General features: G+C 42.7%; 1 protein-coding gene across 1 annotated transcript in view; it reads right to left on the reverse strand.

Annotated features, from left to right (window-relative positions):
* Nucleotides 1–20,049: 20,049 nt before the first annotated feature.
* ADAMTS20 (ADAM metallopeptidase with thrombospondin type 1 motif 20) overlaps nt 20,050–21,312 on the reverse strand; it is a 100,832-nt gene continuing 99,569 nt past the window's right edge. Inside the window, exons 38-39 of the mRNA XM_086609827.1 lie at nt 20,828–20,932; nt 20,050–20,139 (exon numbers count right to left, since the gene is read on the reverse strand). Of these exons, the coding sequence (XP_086465953.1) occupies nt 20,050–20,139; nt 20,828–20,932 (195 nt within the window). The remainder of the gene's footprint in view (nt 20,140–20,827; nt 20,933–21,312) is intronic.

Below are 21,312 nucleotides of genomic sequence, written 5' to 3' on the forward strand. Positions count from 1 at the left end.
GCCAGCCAGGAATATCTGCTGCTGCCTCCCAGGAGGGCAGCATGCAAGGGATGCTGAGAGCCACATTCCCCTGTTGTAGTTTAGCCCAGCCAGCAACTAAACGCAATGCAGCTGCTTGTTCACCCTCCCTCGCCCTCAGGGAATGGGGAATAGAATTACAGGGAAAAAAAGGAGACTCGTGGGTTGAGAGAAGAACAATTTAATAATAATGCTAATAATATAAAATTTAAAGTACTAATGATAAAATAATATATATATTCATATATTATAATAATAATATATACAAACAAGTAATGCACAGTGTAACCACTCACCACCTGGTGACCAAAGCCTGTTGTGTCCTGGCAAACAATCCCAAAATACGTAAGTCCCGATGCCACAATCCAGGACGAGTGGGAGGTCCAAAAAGAGAGCGAGGGAGAGAGAGAGCACTCCAAGAGTTGAAGAGAGAGCCCTTGGAAGAGTCCTGGAAGATCCAGAGCACTTCTTTCCAGTCAGCTTTCATTATATACTGGGCATGACACTGCGTGATATAGAATACTTTGTTGGCCAATTTGGTCCTCAATCCTAAGTCTAAGTTCAAATCATAAGGGGAGTTGTGGGCCCTTTGTCCCAGCCTGTTGTGCTCCTGCACACTGGCAAAACCTGAAGCTGAAAGGTCCTTGGTGTCTCAGCACCAACTATAAACATCAGTGTGCTACCAACATTCTTCTCATAATGAACCCCAGACTAAATACAAAACACAGAGCTCTTCTAGCTGCTAAAAAGAAAAACTAACTGTGTCTCAGTCAAAACCAGGACACCCCTTAACAACGGCTCATGACTTTTCTCAGCCTACCCATGGACCTGGGGCCACTATTAAGTATTTATAGTCCTTTTGATCTGTTGTGGCCAAACGAGGCTGAGGTTGTTGGTGGGAGTCTGAGGGGTGAGGCTTTTACATCCGCGGCTCAGCTCCTAACAAACCCAAAGCATGTGCTGGATGAGGATGGCTCTCATGTCGTTACTTTTCAGCCCAGCTTGTTTTCAATCTCTCTTCAACATTAAACTCACGTATTCCTGCAGAAAAATTCCCACTAGTCCCATGTTTTGTGTAACCAAACCAAGTCAACACAGCATTTTCCTACATGACCGCAACGCAGCTCCCCATCGTTCACAAGAGCTGCGTTAGTCTGGATTTACATGGCTGTCACGACAACCTAGCACTGATCACCTGATAACAGAGCAAATATTTAATTCTGAGTTGGCTGCAAATATTTGCACTTGAGCTGTGTTTCTGGGTTGTAACTGATAAAATGCACACTGTCATTTCTGCCAAGGAAGGTCTGGTGACTTTTTCAGGTTGCCTTCCAGTGGGATTTCTCTCTGAGTTTGCTATCCATACTCTGGCAAGTTTTACAGCCACTGCCAGCAGCAGGAGAATGGACAAGACCATACACAATGAGTAGGTCTGCATTTCATATCAGATATTTAGTTTTCTATGTTAAATATTTTTAGAATTTCGTATTTGTACCTGCATTTATACATACAGCTATGTGTAAAGATTATGTCTCTCCTGGTTGGGACTGAGTTAAATTTCCAAAAATTTTGAACTTTTCATGGACAGCGTGAAACAGCAGAGTCTTTGTTTCAGACAGTTCACTACACAAAGCCAGAGGAAATTCATTTCAGAGAAAAATATTCATTGTGCTTGCGTATCATCATATATTAGTCTTCTTCCTCCTGTTGTGCAAATTACTGAGGGCTATGCTGGTATACACGGTATACACCAGCTGAGGATTTGGTTTTATAAATCCCTTTTGGGTTTGCACTCCAGCAGGGCCCGTGCCAGTGACTACCCTCGGGATCCCAGAAGAGATAAGAACTGTAATCGATTGTGCCCCTGAGGGCTTTTCTTCCTATTTGTCTGTCTGTATGTGTGTGTGAGAGTGTCTTTTATCTTTTGCCAAAAGTGGCTTTAATCCAGCACTGAGCTTTTCTTCTTCATGCATGTTCCCGAATGCTGCAGTATTTTGTGTTTTCAGGGTGGGATCAGCAAAAGGCAGCTTTCAGAGAACATCTTGCTCCAGAAATTTCAGAAAGCAGCCTTTTTTTTCTTTAGAAGAGAGGCGAGAGAGGCTGCAGAGCTCAATTTTGAAGACATGGAGGGAATGGCACTGCTGCACCATGCCAGGCTCTGTGCCAGGCTAAAGGACTTCAGCGATGGAGCTCTACCAGATCCGGCTCAGGCAGTGAGAGCAGTCACAGCTTCTCCCCTTTCTGTCCCTCACTTTCCTTTCCTCTGCCAGAGGTTCCTGTCCCAGTACAGGGTGATGAGGAGTGCAGGGGGCTGCATTTCACACCCAGCCTGCCAGCTGGTGAGGAAGAGGCTGGTCTCTTCACCGGGCTGTGAATCATAGTGGAAGGACGTGAACCCCTTTCCCTGCTGCCACATGTTCACCAGAGGCCATGAGGTCTGGAGAGATGTGCTGTTCCTCAGGCTGTGCCTGCTCCCCTTGCCATCACTTATCAGTGCCCGGGGGCTGCGGTTACATGTTGGCTTGCAAAAGTGGCTCATATGCCCCCTCAAACTGTAGTTGTCCTCCTCTTCTGCTCTAATTAGCAATTTCCAGCTCACACAGACCTGTGTGGCGAGAAATTGATACCAGGAATAACATCCTCTGGAAGTGAACGGACTATGTGTCACACTGTCCATAAGAGGGGAAGGAATAATGATCAAAAAATATTTGGCCACATTTTTGAATAAAGCAGTGACACGGAACTCAGGACGTTCATGTCGTCCTGATTCTGGTCCAATTTTACTCTATAGTTGTCTTAAAAGCTCATAAATTAAGTAATTAAAAATGACACATTCTCTTAGTGCCTGTCAATTAGAATCATAAGACAGTCTAGGTTGGAAGGGACCTCAAAAGATCCTCTGGGCCAATATTTTGTGGGAAAGGGAAACTAGATAAGACTATCCAGCACCCTGTCCAATTGTACCCTGAAAGCCTCCAGTGATGGGGACTCTGCCACGTCCCTGGAAAGGTTCTTCCAGTGAATGGTTGTTCCCACTATAAAAAAATTCTGTCTTATATGAAGATGAAACCTTTCCTGCTGCAATTTGTACTCGTCCCTTGCTTTGTCTATGCGGCTCTTTGTGACAACAGACCCTCCATCCTCTTTTTAGCTGCCCTTTAAGTACTGGAATACTGTAAGAAGAGATGGCTCAGGGGGACCTCATCATGTTATTATCTTCGTAAAGGAGAAGAGACGTAACTCCTTCAGTCTTTCCTCAAAGGGCAGGTTCTACAGACCTTTGATCCTCTTTGTGGCCTTCCTTTGGGACCTGTCTTTGTGAAACTTCATACTGTTCTTGCCAGCCCACTCTTCCAGACTGTGCAAGTCTACGGTTCTCCCTTCTCACGTGTCCACCTGACCACCCAGTTTAGTGTAATCAGCAAACTTGATGAGAGTGCTTTCAATACCATCATCCAGATAATTTATTAAGAGGTTGAACAGGAGTATTAGGAGTTGTTTCCAATGTAGAGAAATATTTGGACTTTCATTTTAGTCTGAGTCTAAAGAGACCATTTTGCCTCAGTGCTGGGAAGTTTATGGAGCAGATCCTCCTGAAAGCCTTTTGCAAGGACATGAAAGATGAGAAAGTGTTCGGGAACAGCCAGAGTGGGTTTGCCAGAGGCAGTGACCAACCTGACAGCCCTCTGTGATGAGATGGCTGGCAGTCAGATGAGGAGAGCAGGACATGTTGTTTACTTTGACTTTAGCAAGACTTTCTGCAGTATCCTCATAGTCAAACTGGTGAGATACGAGCAAGAGACTTGGATAACAGGATAGGTGGAAATTGGCTAGATGGATGGTGACTAATAAGACTTAGGACAGCAGTAGGGCAAAGTCCATCCAGTGTCTGGTTAAAGTGGCATCCTCAGGGATCAACACCAAAGCCAATACCGTTCAACATCTTTATAAAAAATTTGGACAACAGGATGAGGTGCACTCTCAGTTTTGCAGATATCAAATTCCCTTATATTCAGCACTTGTGATACCAGGTTTGGCTTACTTTTTGCACTTTTGGTCCTCTCCAGCACAAGGAACACATTGACGTAGTGGAGCAAGTGCAGCAGAGGACCATCAAGCTGGTCAGGGCTTACAAGGCATGTAAGGAGAGGCTGGGAGAGCTGAGCTTGTTAAGTCCAGAGAAGACATGGCTTTGGGGGAACCTTATTGCTGTCTACAAAAGTTTAATGGGTGTATAGACAAGAAGAAACCATAGTCTTTTTGGAAAAGCATAAGGCATCAGACACAAATTGCAACACAGAAAGTTTTAATCAGATAGAAAGATGCAATTTTTTTCCCCACTATGAGGGTAGTCGAAGACTGAAAGAGGGTGCCCAGAGACTGTGGAATCTCCATTGTTGCAGATGTTCAAAACTCAACTGTACAAGTAGATCCTGAGCAACCTGATCTAGTTTGCCTTCTAGCTGGAAAGCCAACTAAGAATGGAGGGGCAGCACTCTGAGCACTTTGTGTTTTCTGTGGCATTTTTCATTCGTAGCTTAGTGATTTTTTCCCCTCATCTCTGCATAGGGCCAAGAACCAGTCCCTGTGGAGCCTGACTAGAAAAACAGTCATCTGAGAATGTTTTCTCTTCTACAGTTACATTTTTGTTGCTTCCGCTAATGAAAAAACAATGACGATCGTGTTAAATGCCCTGCAGAATCACAGAATCACAGAATGTTAGGGATTGGAAGGGACCTCAAAGGATCATCTAGTCCAATCCCCCTGCCGGAGCAGGACCACCTAGATCAGATCACACAAGAACGCGTCCAGGCAGGCTTTGAACATCTCCAGAGAAGGAGACTCCACAACCTCTCTGGGAAGCCTGTTCCAGTGTTCTGTTACCCTTACTGGGAAGAAGTTCTTCCTCATGTTTAAGCAAAACCTCCTATGTTCCAGCTTATATCCATTTCCCCTTGTCCTATCATTGGATGCCACTGAGAAGAGCCTGGCTCCATCCTCATGACAGTCACCCTTTACATATTTATAAACATTAATGAGGTCCCCCCTCAGTCTCCTCTTCTCCAAGCTAAAGAGACCCAGCTCCTTCAGCCTTTCCTCATAAGGGAGATGCTCCACTCCCTTAATCATCTTTGTGGCCCTGCGCTGGACTCTCTCAAGCAGTTCCTTGTCCTTCGTGAACCGAGGGGCCCAGAACTGGACACAATATTCCAGATGCAGCCTCACCAGGGCAGAGTAGAGGGGGAGAACAGCCTCTCTCGATCTACTAACCACACCCCTTCTAATACACCCCAGGATGCCGTTGGCAGAAGCCTACATAAATTTCATCAGTCTTAAAAAATTTACCTATCAACCTTATTTTGTTAAAACATCAATGTTAAAATAGCTTGAAAAATGATATCAGGTGAGTCTGACAAGAGCGATATTCCATAAAACCATATCAATTGGCCTTGCTGATGGTGTAGTCCTGCAGAGAGAACTCTTTATAAGTAACTCTGATGTTCTGCCCAGGATTGATGGCAAGTCCAGAAGCCTGCTTTCGGATCACTGTATTTATGTCTTTAAAATAATGGCACACAAATGAGCTTTCTTACAGGCCTCCAGAAACATAAGCCAAAACTTTCCCAGTTGGGTGCCAAAGACTGCACATTTGAATAGTGTCTGCAGAGGCCATGGGAATGGCAGATGCTTAAAATTAGGTCATGTTTATTTATATGCTGAATATAGATTTAGGCATCTAGCTTCTAATTTGAAAATTATACAAGTGTGAACAGCCCACCTCCAGACACGCATTGTTGTGCTTGTGATCATTTGCTTTGCTTATGTGTAAAAACCTGCTAAAAGTGGGTGTAGACAGCAGGAACTCGTTCAGCGTGGCCACGCCGGCAAGGGAGGGCAGGTTTGACACCACCGCCAGGTGTCAAACGCAGCATCAGACAATAGTGGAGGTGTGGAACAGTGTACAACAGGAAGACACACCTGGGTGGGAATTTGCCACAGAGCAGGTCTGGGATGGAGATTACACGGCATTTGAAGAAAGGGACACAGAGAAGGAGGGAGAGGGAGAGACAGAGAGAGTCGGAATTAAAGAATTAGAATTAAAGTCGGAAAATGGTTAGGTCCTGCCAAGCCCTGCTAAGCTACTGCTGCTGAGGACAGGGCTGTCCCTGAGTTCAACCATCTCACTTACTGCCACTTACGCTGCCATTAGAGTGTGCTTTTCCAGCTGACTACATCCCATCTCCCAGGGTAGGAGCTAAACATTGCACAGTAAGTCCAACTGAATCTCCTAAGTAGTGTTAAAAATTACAAGTGCATTGTGATGAGCAACAAGCTATGCTGGTCCTGGTCAAAATCCGTAGCAAAGAAACTCACGACAAAGGTCTTCACAGTGCTGAGGGCAGGAGGTGACATTTTGAAGATGATCTAAGTACGTGCCTCAGCAAGGCTGATTTTCCTGGGCAGACTGCTGTGCTCACATGGGCACGCCACGTTTGATAGCCAAATAAGCTTGTTCAGAACAAGCTGGGCATCTCTGCACAGCCCGGCTTTATCGCACAAGCTTTGCATTTAACGTTGGCTCCTGAATGCATAAGTAATTTTTAAGTGGGACTTCTGGCCAGAAATGAAACATATTTAGACGCCAAATTCATAATTAAATCACTGAGAATTAGATGCCTAAACACCTTTGAAAATCTGGTCCTATGGCTTTCAAGTTGCTGAAATGCATCTGGAAGTCTTAGCCAAAGGACTAGTCTGATCTTGCCATCTACTGATAGGAACTCATGGCTACAGCTGGGAATGTATTTTCTTTACAACTTTTTTCAGGCACCTGAAGGGCCAGAGTCTATGAAAGGGCCAGTCTATGAAAATCAGCTCCTGCCTTCACCAAAATGAAACCTAGTATTTACAGGGTATTTATATTGTCCCTTGACAGGCTAAAAACAGGCTTTGTCTCCTTTATTGTTTCTAAAATGACAGGAAGAAACTGTTTCTAACATTGGACAATACATTTATTCTTCAGAGAGAAGCAGTTTATAATGTGGGATGCCTGCTCCGTTTCCAGTGCCCCGTTTGAGGGCACAATTTCTGAGGAAAATTCTGCAATTCAGGCCCCTTTTAGGTTTCTCAACTTGGTTGCCTAAAGAAGCAACTAGCACAAACTGATCATGGTGAAATAACAAAAAAAAAAAAAAAAGAAAAGAAAAAAAAAAAAAGAAAAAAAAAAGAAAAAAGAAAAAAAAGAAAAAAGAAAAAAAAGAGAAAGAAAGTCTAATAAGCTATCTCAGGGCTAAGAGTAGGGGAGATGGTTTCCAGCCCTCCTGTGCTTCTAGAATCTCCGTTCTTCCCCACCATCTTTGTTCCTGGCTTTGCCTCTGGAGAGCATGTACCTGCTCTACAGTGGCCACCTTCCTTGTGCCTAATTTACCAAGCCATTTTTTTCTGGTTTAATTCAGAAAGGAAAGACTTTATGGACCATGAGACCTCACACTAAAAAAGTCACAGAGGGAGAGAGAGGAAGCAGTCTGGCAAAGGGATACATCAGAAGAAATAAAAGTGCTTTTCCTTCTAGGGAACTTGTGACTGAAAATGTGGGAGGACTGAAATTTGCTATGTAGTTCTGAAGTCAATTTAAAATATAATCAAGAAAGTACTTAAAAGAATGAGCCTCTGCCAAATGAGTAAGCCATTAAAATATGCCCAAAGTATGTTATATAAGCAGAGTTTAATGCAACTAATGGTAAGAAAATATTTGGAGTCGCTAAGTCTGTATGTACTACAAATCAAAGTGTTGTGTAATTAGAATTATTTTGTCACCATCTTGTGGGACATTAGGGAACATCTGGCATGCTTCTGATTTCAGCTTGTGGGTCCAATATGTGCTGAAGAAAATGGTGAGGAAGTGATTGCTTTAAATATGACACTGGTGCCAGTGCACACAATTCTGTAAAATGAGCATTTTAGAGCTCCTGCAGTTTCACTGTGTTGCTGAGCAAACCTTCCTGTTTGCAGGCCAAATATTTCTCCCAAAGGCTGTCTGCAGATTCATACATAAAAGTTGGCACAATAAAGGGGGAAGGGAAATCAAATTGCTAACGTAAACAGTTATGTCCTCAGAGAATGTCTCTTTTTCAGCCAGCTGATTTCAAACGGTTTCCTTTAAGCCCTAATTTATTACTTCAAGTTCAGAAACTGCCTAGTCTGAAGATGCTTGAGACATACACTCCTTTTCTCCACCAGGCCAAGCAGTTGGTGTCTGATGCAAACTTTTCTGGGTAAACGTGAACCAGATGTTCCTCAATCCTGACTTATGAACTTCTGTCCCGGGTTTCTACGCTGAGTCAGTGCGGGTGGGTGGAAGAGCTGCACAGCGGCAAGGGGCTGTCTGGGTAAGTGCCCTGCTCCAGACCCCTGTTCACTCCCATATCCTCCAAAACACAGAGAACCCCCTTTCCAGGGCCATTGTACAGCACCCAGCACAGCAAAAGAGATTTGTAGCGAACAAAAAGCCGTGCTGTGGGTTCCTAAGGCTTGTCATGGCAATCCCTCTGTGCCAGCTTTGCCCATGGATGCTTCGCAGCCAGCTCTCCTGCTGCTGCCGTGGCAGCCGAGGATGTCGCACCTGAGAGGTCTGCCATAGACAAATCTGGAGTCAGATTGTACTTCCCAACTGTTAATAAAATTTCCCCTGGAATAAAAGTAGAGGAGCTGGCGCCACTTGCTGATATTGAAAACCACGAATTTCCTCTCCCTTGCAATCTGCCAGAATTATAGACTCTTTTGCAACTTAAAATTTCAAGATGTTTTCTTCAAGTGAGCATCCCCCTCCTTCGAAATGCACTCAGAGAAAATCAGTGACTCAATACAGCATTGCTGTTAACGAGGAGAGGGAAGGGTGACAGCAAACCAGTACGACAGCTGCATGCATGGGAATATGTTAGTGAGTGTTTCATCCCTGCATCTTCCCCTCCTGGGGCTGTTACAGGTTTTTGCAGCAGCAGTCAACAGGAGTGATGCTCTGGGGCTGAGGTGAAGAACGTAAGCTATGTGCCAGAGGGACGAGGAGGGTCTCTTCACTGTCAGCCTCAGGGTTGCTCCGGGGCCGGTCAATTAAACAGGGCTGGGGCATGGGATGACCTCTGCCTCTCTGGCTGTGGTGTTAAATTGTCACCACGTTTCTCAGTGTTGTTTCAGCCTCTACCATTCTCCAGACAGCGTATGGGAACATTTCAGAGCAGCACACAGCAGAAGCTCCCTGCAGCAAGCACGGACTCCTGCCTTGGAGGGGGGATTTACACCTACAGACGTGTGGTGGTGGACTATGTTGTGCCACTACTTAGTAGGGTAGATGTAGCCATGAAGAGAAGATTTTATCTGATGCCTGGCAAGACCTGTTTAATATTTCTTGTCTGGATTGATAGTCGCATTTTCTTCTCGTTAAGAAGTATCTTTGACTCTAATGCAGGTATGTAGGGAGCTGAGTGGGAAACCATTGAACAGATTCTTTCCCAGTTTTTAACAACATATGTCACCTAATGTCTTTCATTGTTCAGTGTATTACAGTCCTCCTGCCCTGAGGCCTCCAGTTGTATAAGATATCACAAAATAGACCACTGATGTCAGCTGGAGCCTCTTGTTATTACAGCAGTGAACTTGTGAAATTTGTTACAGGTAATAAATTCTAAGAACAGTCAAGAACCCTAAACCAAGAAACTGGAGATTTGAAGACGACCTATTTTGTATTTGATTTGTCGTACTGTTTCCAATAGGCTGAAAGACAGATGGCTCCTGAACTTCAGCAGGACAGAAGGAAATCCGCCCTGAGCGGGACACAGCAGACACCCCAGTGTCAAGCCTTGGAGGTGCCCTGCCAAGTCGTGTGAGCCACAGTCGCAACCAGGACACCCAGGCTCCTTGATAGCACCTATGGAAAGAAGTATGGCTTGGTGATGAGACTGACAGAAGGCACTTCTGAGGAACCCGTTACCCACATTGCCTCCAGGAAAGGCTAAGGCACGAGCATTACGCTGACAGCTGAAGTCCACGCTGGATGGAAGCATCCCCTGCTTCACTGCTCATGGATGAGCCCTTTCCTCATGACAAAGGATCAATGCAGCATCACTGGAGCAAGGACTGGGTCAGTCAAGTGAGTGTGGAAAACTAAATCATTTCTCAGCAGAACAAGCAGGGGTTTACATATACGAAGATCATTCTTTGGTTTGATCTGTAATATAGTAATTAAGAGCACACACTCTTTTTAGGAAGAAGACCTAGGTTTCAGACTCTCGTCTGCTCGTTGCAGCTATGTAGGGATGACAGCTTGTCTCCTGCGTACCAAGAGATCATTTTAATGTCCTTGTATCTAATATTATGACAGTTTTATCTCATAGTTGGCATGGCACTGATGACATCGTTTAGCTTTGGTTCATATGGTAAAGGCAGTGTGAATTAGCAGCACAGTGTACAATTAGACAGACCTTTAAAGCAAGATATGCCCTCAGATGTGCATGAAATTTCTGCTTTCAGAGTGAGTAATTTTTGAGTAGCAATAGGAAATTTAACTTGCAACATTTTTAATTACATAGAAATTTTAAATAGCAACTTGTCGTGGTTTTAGGCTGATCCAGCAACTAAAACTCACACAGTCTCTCCTTCTCCAATAAAGTAGAGAGGAGAGAGAAAAAAAAACAAAAGGACTGAGGGTTGAGGCAAGAACAGAGGGAGCACCCACCAACCATGGTCCTGGGCAAAACAGGCAGCGCTTTTCTCAAAGCAAAACAGTTTATTAATGATTACTTAGAAGGACAAAGGGAAATAAAAACCGATTACTTGAGAGGACAGAAAGAAACAAAACCAGATCTTAAAACCGACACCTTCCCCCCCCCCCCCCCCCTTCCTTTTCCTCCCGGCTCTACCTCCTCCCCCCAGCAGCACAGGGGGCAGGGACTGGGGGAGTGCAGGTCAGTTCATTCCGTGCTGTTACTGCTGCTTCTTTCTTAAAGGAGAAGGAGTCCTTACACCCTTTTCCCCTGCTCCAATGGATCCCCTACCCACGAGGAAAAATCCACAAATTTCTCCAACGTGAGTCCAGCCCACTGGAAACAATCCTTCCCCACAGATTGCTCCGGTGTGGGCTATACCACAGTCTCGGGTACTTAGGGAGCTGTAGCCACTCGCTCCGGCGTGGGTCGTCACGAAGACTCCAGATGCCTTTCTGCCTTGCCGTGCCCCCAACACGACCATCCTCGGGCTCAGGCATCTTCTCCCCACGGGCTGCGAGTGGGTCACTGCTCCACCGAGGCCGTCCTGGTTGCAGGGGGGCCGCCTGCTATCTCACCATCAGCCGCAGGGGAAACTCGGCTCCGGCACACCTCCTCCCGCTCCATCCTCACTGACCTGCTGTCGATGCGGCTGTTTCTCTCAGGTCTCAGTCCTCTCCAGGTGAACTCAGCCCAGTGGGCACCCTGGGAGTGGGGTGCCCCCGAGTTCCCCAGCTGGCTCCGCCGCCGCCATTCTCCGTGGGCGGCGCCGGCCCGACGCAGGCAGCTGCCCGGCCGGGAGCCAGGGAGCGGGGGCAGTGCCCTCCTCCCTTCTCTGGTCGATCCTGGGCGAAGCACCTTTTCCGGTTCCCTTGTCCTGACTTAAATAGGGCAATTCGCAGAGGCGCCCTATTGGCTCAACCCCGAGGGGGATGGCAGTCTGATCCGGTGGCCAGAACTAAGCCCAACCCGGATCCAAAACCGGGGAGGTCGCAGGGAGCAAAATCCCTCTCCTGCCACCAGAACCACCCCCCCCTCCACATCAAACCATGACACAACTCCAGATTAAAAAACCCGCAAGAGCTACTGTGTTACACCATTTCTCCTGTTTTCCTGTTAGCAACAGTATATTTTGAAAAATAACCACGTGTTTTGTCTTGGACAAAACACTACAGGAAAACACATGGCCAAGAACAAACATCTAAAAATCCCCACAGCCTGAGGTCTCAAACACGGGGAACTGGATCCCTACACTAGAGCTGTGCACCAGTGCAGAATTACACGCATATTATCGGGATTCGGTGAAGAGCTAGAAATACACCCTGGTATGGCGACTTGTGGGCTCAGAGCCAGAAGTCCTTTATTATACTGAACAGTGGTCACACCAATTCACACAAAATCTTTTGTAATGGTACCACATTACAAAAAAATCAAAAAACTTTGCCAAGTTGCTTCTTATGCTTGTGGCAACTTCTGCATTCTGACATGGAAAATGCCACTGGCTTGATGAGGAACGTGTGTGAGGGGGGCAGGTGGAAATATTTGAATACAGGAATGTGTGTTTCTACGGCAATAACACTGTAACGGGATTGTGTGGCAATGTGTTGATAGTGGGGGGGTCTACAGGAGTGAGTTCTCTGAGAAGTTGTTAGAAGCCTCCCCTGTGTCTGAGAGACCCAATGCCAGCCAGCTCCAAGATGGACCCACCGCTTGCCAAGGCTGAGCCCATCAGTGATGGTGGTAGCACCTCTGGAATAACATAATTAAGAAGGAGGAAAAAAAACCCACAACTATGCATAGCAACCTCAGCTGGAGAGAGGAGTGAGAATATGTGAGGGAAACAACTCTGCAGACACCAAGGTCAGAGAAGAAGGAGGGGGAGTAGGTGCTCCAGGTGCTGGAGCAGAGATTCCTGTGCAGCCCTTTGTGAAGACCATGGTGAGGCAGGCTGTCCCCTGCAGCCCATGGAGGTTAACAGTGGAGCAGAGATCCACCTGCAGCCTGCGGAGGACCCCATGCCAGAGCAGGTGGCTGCCCAAAGAAGACTGACTCCATGGAAAGCCCATGCTGGAGCAGGCTCATGGCAGGACCTGTGGACCCATGGGGAGAGGGCCCACACTGGAGCAGGTTTGCTGGCAGGACTTGTGACCCTGCGAAAGGGACCCATGCTGGAGCAGTTCATGAAGAACTGCAGCCTGTGGGAAGGACTCACATCGGAGGAGCTCGTGGAGAGCTGTCTCCTGGGGGAACAACCCCACGCTGGAGCAAGGAAAGAGTGTGAGGAGCCCCTTCCATGAGGAGGAAGGAGCAACAGAAACAGCGTGTGATGAACCAACCACAACCCCCATTCTCCATCCCCCTGCGCCACTGTTGGGGAGGAGGTAGAGAAATCATGAGTGAAGTTGAGCCTGGAAAGAGGGGAGGGATGGGGGGATGGTGTTTTTAAGAATTGGTTTTATTTCTCATTATCTTACTCTGATTTGATTGGTAACAAATTGAACTGATTTCCCCAAGCTGAGTCTTTTTTCCCATGACAGTAACTGGTGAGTGATCTCTCCCTGCCCTTATCTCAACCCACCAGCCTTTCATTATATTTTCTCTCCCCTGTCCAGCTGAGGAGGGGAGTGATAGAGAAGCTTTGGTGGGCACCTGGCATCCAGCCAGGGTCAACCCACTACAAACATTGAAATATGCTGCCTCACTTTTTTCAGCAAGTAAAGCAGAAAGAAAAAAAAATTGAAGAACTAATTTCTCCAAAAGAAGGTTTTTTCATTTAGAGAAGTCAGCTTCATCCAAAAGATACGAAACAATGTTTATGGTGCATGGAATAAAACACACAGAGAGAAAAAGGCACTGCACAGTGCAAAATTGCCTGTAGATATATTTTTTATTAAAATTTGATTATTCTTACACTTTATATATAATTTATTATGGCAGGGGAGTTTTGTTTGCTTATGGGCTAGGTAAGCTTTTCGGGTAGCCAGAAGCTTGCTTCTGTTTTAGAGATTAAAACCCTCCCTGTCCCTCTGCTTAAGTAGGAGTGTCAGTTACTGCTAGAAACAGAGCTCCAGAGTTCACTTCCTTCGCTGCTTTGAAAATATTCTGAATGTTGAATTTCATACGAAGCAATGCTGTCGACAGCTGGCCAGGCAAACACATTGCAGGAGGGTTGTACTTCCAATCCAAAGTGATTTTCCTCTTTTCTGCCCGTCTATCTGCATTCTCCACAGATCCGTCTCAAAATAATCCCTCTGAGTAAATATTTGGCAGCATAATACCAAAAATATACCCAGCCACATGAGAAAGAGCAGCAGTGAATCTCTCTAATCCCGGCATGGAAGAGAGGACTCTAGAAGCAAAATAATCTCTTTTTTCACTGTGCACTTTCTAGTACTGCTTTTATGCTGACACACAGGTTGTGTGTTTTCCCTTTGAGGTAACAGCTATGAATTTACTCCTCTTTTTCCCTTCTCTCTCAAAAGTTGCAAGCGGGAATTTAATTAAGGAACTGGGGACAGCGTTATTTTTCTGGCAAGAGTAGTAATAAACCTGAGATAAAAAACAATAATTGAAGGGCAAAAGAATTCTTAGTTAAATACCTTGTAAACCCTGATGAAACGGGCTACTGGAGGCAGCTTGCTTAGCCCTGTCTGAGTTGCAGACCTTCCAGAAGCACAAATACTAGCCAGGCTGCTTTCTTTACTGAGGTGTTAAATAAATGTTTTTAAAACAAGCTTTTTCTGCAAGACGTTTTAAATACAAAAAACTTAAAAGAAACTTTCTGCCACCAGATTTTACAAGCACAAAGTTCAATTTTTCTGTGCAACCACATTTTTAATTATTCCAGCTTCAAGAGGAACATCAAAAAACTCCTGGAGAATGATGAACTGACTCTGAATGTCATTACCAGGATCAATGAAAGACAGTCAGAGACAACTGAAGTGCAAAAAAGGATTTCATCCCACCAGGTGTAAATATATGCTGCTGCTATGAATCACTCTAGCCTTTTGCATAGAGAAAATTCATGAGCTCTCCTTAAATGTTCCTTGCCTCTGTAAATCAGACTGTAAAATAAGACCATACAGTGATTTCAAAAAGAGCCTTTCAGTATTCATAAATGCGAGGTTTTGCTTTCCAAAACAAAATAGTAATGGTGCACAAGGCAGAAATAGCTCCTTTTATTTCAGCTGCTCAGAGAAAGACTAGTTCTCTACCATTTACAGCACGGGTTCTCCCTGTTGCATGCTTTGTTTAATTATACAAATAAGATTTGAAAAACATATGTGGACAAGAGAATTTTGTTGCAGGAACAGAGATAAAACACACACACACAGATTAAAGAAGGAAACATTTGTTTATTAAAAAGGAAAAGGTTCTGGATGGCAGCACAGAGTCAGACACGAGACAGATGAATGTATGCACAGCTGTTCATGTTTAAAGGCAGAATATAGACGTAAATACAGTTAGATCTTCGCTCTGCTCTGCTGCTATAGTATTTTTATACAGTCAATTCAAAGGAATATCTGTCATAACTGAACACAAGGAGAAATTTATCAGAAACAGAGCACAGATTGCTTCTCTAAAGTCAGGATAAACAAAGCCCAGAAAAGCCTCTCAAGCTATGGTATTGCAAAATAAATTTAATTGTGCAAAAGCAAACCACCTTCTGTGGATGAGAAGATCAAATGTCAGATTCGACTCCAAGTCAGATAGCTTGTCCTTCTGTTTTAATTAAATGCAGGTAGTTTTCCAATGCTATTGTCACGATTCCTGCTCTGTCTGAAGGAAAGCCAGTATTGTGAAGCAGGAATGCATTTTAAAAGCAATACCTCACTTTTTTCTATGATCTATTCAGCCTATTTCCAAACCACACCAAGAGAGGTTGATGAGGTCCCCCTTAAAGCTTTCTTTAATGCATAGATACAATGAGACCAGCTTGAAAAAAGGCTCAGGAGAAGATGGCCAAGCACTACAGGAGAGCAAAGCAGGCCTTACAAGAGAGGCCATAGGATACAAACTCTTTCTCAAGGTTGCCACTCTCTAGCCTGGAGGACATTACCTCATATCAGTTCTCCAGGACCTCCAGTCCTACTTTCACCTGCGTAGAGTAACATACCATGTAACTGTTCCATACATGAGTAAGTATAAAAACATTTAAGTGTAGATTTTAGCATTTCATGGCTCAAGTACCACATCAACAAAAGTAGAAATATGGCAGTCTATTGTATCATGAAAGTTATGTTTTGGAAAAGGTTTTGGTGGGTTTCTTTGAAATGCAGTTGGAAATTGTTTTAACTTATAAATAAAACTAATGTGGATTACTATGAAATCTCAATGGTAATTTTTATGTATAATGCTGAGTTTAATACTAATTTCCTATTTAAATATTCAGTTATCTTGCTCCAAAACTATTGCTGTACATAGTTTTCCTATTCTCTATTCTTTAATTAATGTTAAAATATTACAGCTTATTTCTGTTCCACTTCTAATTCAAGTTCTACTTCAAGCCACAGAACTTTCAAGAATCTATTTGTTTCTGTATGGAAACAAAAAAAACCCTCACACTCCTTGCTAATCTTATTTAAAGCCCTGCAAGATATAGAAGGCACTTGCAAGACAGCAATATTTTATTCAGATTCTGAATATCTCGGGGATCTCACGTGTTACTACAATAAAACTGCAAAGATATAAAACCCCTGCTAGTTTTATGTAAGATTTATTTCAAATAGTGAACAAGACTGAGAAGTTATGCTAAACATATTCCAAGTTACAGGAGTGGAAGAAAAAACCCAATGTTTTCCCTCATCTTTTCAAGTATGTCTCAGATATTATAGCCTTTCAATTAGGGAAAAAAAAAATATATGGCCATTCATCAGAAATCTACGTAGACACATACTCATGCTGAAATCACAGTCGTGACTTTTCCCATGAACGCAGGATTGGTGATTGTACAACACATTTACTCGTGTTCTGAATCAAACGCCTGGGCATATTTTACACCTCTCTGTGGGCAGAGTGGCACAACAGACGATGCCAGGACGAATTCAGCTAGGATGGAGACCTGTTAGTGGACCCAGAGCCAGAGATTCCAGCTCCTCTGATGCCTCCCCCATATCGCCTTAGGAGAAATACAGGTAAAAGACACCTAGATGATGTCTTCATCAAGTGATGTCACAGATATTGTTACATGGCAGTAGACCATTTCATAGCAAGCCGAGTGACATTTCGTTAAATAAACATGAGCAATAGGTTTTTTTACATCTATGTAAATGCCATCTTTGGCATTCAATATTCAGATAAACACACTGTGTGTATGTGTGCATACACACAAGCAAGCAAGTGCAGTTGTGTCACCTAATATTTGATGCTATCAATCATTGATGGGATTGAAAATGTCCTGGAAGATGTCTAACAGGAAGTATTGTTACAATCATCTTTAACTATTACCATTCCATAATTATTATTTTTTTTCCTCTATGGAATAGTGACAGAAAGTTGAGTGTTTCATTTCCTAAGCATTGACCAAAGCTGGAGAGCTGTGTGATTGTGACCAGCCATGGGCAGCTTGGCACATGCAGATCTAAGAGGTGGAACTTGGAGCACTCTCACAGAGCACCTTGCTGATCTGGCACACATCTTGGCTGCCCAGTGCGATGGAAATCCACAGCAATGTCAATTAAAGGAGATAGATAGAAACATGATACTGCAAGTATAAACCATGAGTCTCATTTTATTGCATGAAACATATCAGCAGCATCACTTCTCCAAACTCATCAGAGCTGATCATCAGGTCATATTTTCCGTAAATTGCCCTTGAGATGAAAAGTTAGTAAGTTGAAATGGGATGATAAAGCCCTTTTTTCCAATGAAAACAAAACCCTAACACAAAGAATTCACAAAATGTCAGAACACACAAGTACTTTTTCCCTACACTAGGGTTCAAACTCCAAAGCAAGGCTAAAAGAAAGAAAAGATATAAAAAAATACAATACAATGCAGTGCTGTTTTATGCAGAAGTTAACTTTGGGCCACAGGGTTTGCTCTAATTATAGAAAATACATTTTTACTCAAACATCACTAATATTACCTAATAAAAACATGCTGTGTTGAATATTGGATTAAAAGTCATGTCATTTGGTAGTGGATTTTCAGAATGATTCTGTGGCAGGGGAGCTAAGCGTTTCGTAGCCCTTAACTGGAACTTCAGGGCTGAAAAGAAAATGGTCCTCCTGGGGATGGAGATGGACTGCAGTTCTGCTTCTGCCAAAGCAGTAGTTGAGGGAATTGATCTGAATTCAGCACAGGGAGGAGGAAGATTATTTCAGATTTCTACATTATTTCAGTGAACAGTTTGCAGGGCAACCTCTGAAGAAAGATATAGTAGAACATGGAGGGGTGGCTGGATAGAGCATGCAGATATGGAGCTTGTACCTCTGAAGCACGATTTGCTCCCATGGGAAATACTCATATAACTATAATCTACTTGTGTGGCGGTTATTCCAGTACAAGTCTATGTATATTATTGTGAATAGCTATTAAGAATGTAGCATAAACAAGTTAAAATGGTTTTGCAAAATTTTGTACTAAGCAATTGATTAAAAAAAACCCCAAAAGTACTCTGGTACCATTCACACAAGCATATTTATTATATAAATATTTTATAAATTACAAGATTTTAATTATAAATGTAAACATTTCTAGGAAAATAATGTTTTGTATTCTTATTAATGTTTACAACTAATATAAGGCACACAGTGCAAAAATACATTTCTGATGCAGAGATCACAAAATAATTACCTACATGTGTTATCCAAAAAGTAGCTGCTTACACTTCTGTGGTACAGTACTGTTTTTAATCAATACATATTGCTAATTCATGGCTTACTCTTTGTGGGTAAAAATATGATATAGCTGCCATTTGATCTATCAATTTTATTGGGATGCGCAATAGACATTTGGTTTACAGAATGCATATTGTCAGAAAAAGTATCTATAGCTATCTGCTATATAGCATGTGTTATTATGCACATAGAAAATTTTATTCTGAATACCTGAGACTTGGCCCTGAAATGCACTGTCTTTATATGCATATACTTCTACAGTTCTTGACTGTAAAGTAATACAAACAATCAAATCAAAGAGCTAGATCAGTTTTAAGCCTTACAACTCTTTCATACATAAACTTTTCTGGAAGAAATAATTTCAACTAGCAGATGTTAGAACTGTATTTACAACCACTGAAAAATGTAACTGAGTCAAAGATGGACACCAAACACACTGGGGTTTGATGCTGCCTCTGCTCAGAGTTTTCACCAAGGTTACTGAAAACTCTGCTGAATTGGAATATGAGGGAAACACACCACAGCCTTTACTAATATGCCATTGGCCAGTGGAAAGGAGTAAGTGTATATAGAAAATGTTTAAGTAAATACATATTAGAACAGTCACATACAAGATGCTATGGTAAACAGAATACACTGCTTTTACAGCATACTTGGATGAGAGTCAGGGACTGAAAATCAGATTTCCAAGCAATTTGTTTCCTTATTTTCTTTTCCTGTAACCACAACAAAATTAAGCCTAGATGTTTAACATGTGCTATAGAGACTACAGAGGTTAAACCACACTTCTCAGGATTACTGCTAGGAGTTGAGCACCACAAAGAATATGATGAAAAGGATGGGGGAAAAAGGCTTTTACTGACAGAGAAACACACAGATTTATAGAAACTATCTCAAGTATGTTATATACTTTTTCTGTAAATTATTGACAGATAATTCCTAAAATGTTTCGCAAAATTGGAAGTATTTTAAAATATGACCTGTCTTCTCTATATAGAAACCACACTTTCCTTTCTATATTTTAGTACAGTTGATTGAGAAAAGCAGTAGATTATAAATTTTAGCAAATACGGCATAAAGAATCGCACTGATTAGTTGCAGGTAATGCATTACAATTATGGTACAATTTAGGGTGTCACCCATAGTAGTAACCTCAGTGTAATTTACTCGCTAATATATACTGTACATTGAATGAACGGCGCTCTGTTAAAATCTGAAGGTTTATAATTGTGATTTATGCACTTGCTAGCCCACAAACAGGTAAAACACCCCTGAACAAATACTGAAGAAAACAGAAATTCTTAGTAGTGAGCATTACAGTAACGAGCATTACAGAGATGAAAGAATTAAATATATATATACACAGCACCTACAATTTGCACCTAAATGGCGTATGTCCCTGCTTTGATGTTCTTACCACATCAGAGTTCTCACTGTATTTGAAGTTGGAGACCAATAACTGTGTTAGGAATACATTTTCCACAAAATCCTCCACATCTTCCATATATTTTAGTACCATCCTGGGAATTAGACAGAGAGAACAGTCAATCAAGAAAAGCAATTGAAATCCCAGTTTTACAAAAAGCTCCTTGAGGTTTGCACACAATAGACCCTTTGACAAATCATACCTTCAAATACTAAATCAAGAGACGACATAAAATTAGCAAAACGGGCACAGAGCCCCTTTATCAGTATCGCCGTACACCTTCTTTCCCAGCTTACCATCCAATGTTGTCTTAAACTGTGCATGTTTACTGTTCTTGTTCAACTGGTCTTTCGGTTTCCCATATGAATCAAGTTGGAGGCAAGAAATTTGTAAGGATCCTCTGTAACAGAGTATCTTTAATAAAATGGGTTTCTTGGATGTTGTGGCTTTTCTTTTTTTAAAGTATTATTAGATACCTTCAAAACTTTTAACAAACCTGATTAATATGACAACGGGCTCTTAATAAATCAGTAAGAGAAGGGTAGGCAGGCATTGTTGATCTGGATCATATTCTGGTGTCATTAAACATGCTGCGAGATCTTTAAGAGTAAATTAGCAGGCCTAGTGTTCACATTACATCTAGAAGACGACTTAGATGGGTCAGACACCTTGAGCACTATTTTTGATTCACAACTAGCTTTCACCAGAGTCATCACTTGCACTTCTGGAAGCACAATATTCCAAGCTGTGAGAGCAGGTAAAGAAAAACAACATCGACTTACGTGAGACTTGTGTATGTCAGAAGTTGCGTAGTTGCCCTGAGCAATCCACCTAACTGTACTGGATAATCTCAGACCTGTACCAGCCAAATTAATGCTGAACTGTCCCTAACAAAACAAAACAAAACAAGGCAAAAAAAAAAAAGAGAAAAGCAGGAAAAAAAAATCAGAAGGTAAAATACAGAGCTGATAAGCAGAGTTTGAAATGCTAGAACACTTTACATTGGCATGTCTGCACATATCACTTAAGTTATACCTGACATTAAGTACTGCAGGGTGTGTACGTAACTGGGTTAGTTACATTGCACTATATTCTCTTTGTGGACACTCAGGACATAAACACACAAACATGTTATTCTGCTGTAAGTAGGACCTCTGTGTCAGCTGATCTGTCTACAGAGTCTGAATACAGAACTAACATCAGACAATTCAAATTATTTTAGCCTCCTTGCTACGTACTAAATTTTAATTTAAAACAGTATGGACTT

This window comes from Tauraco erythrolophus, chromosome 4 (genome assembly GCF_009769465.1).
Source record: "Tauraco erythrolophus isolate bTauEry1 chromosome 4, bTauEry1.pri, whole genome shotgun sequence".
NCBI classification, from domain to species: Eukaryota; Metazoa; Chordata; class Aves; order Musophagiformes; family Musophagidae; genus Tauraco; species Tauraco erythrolophus.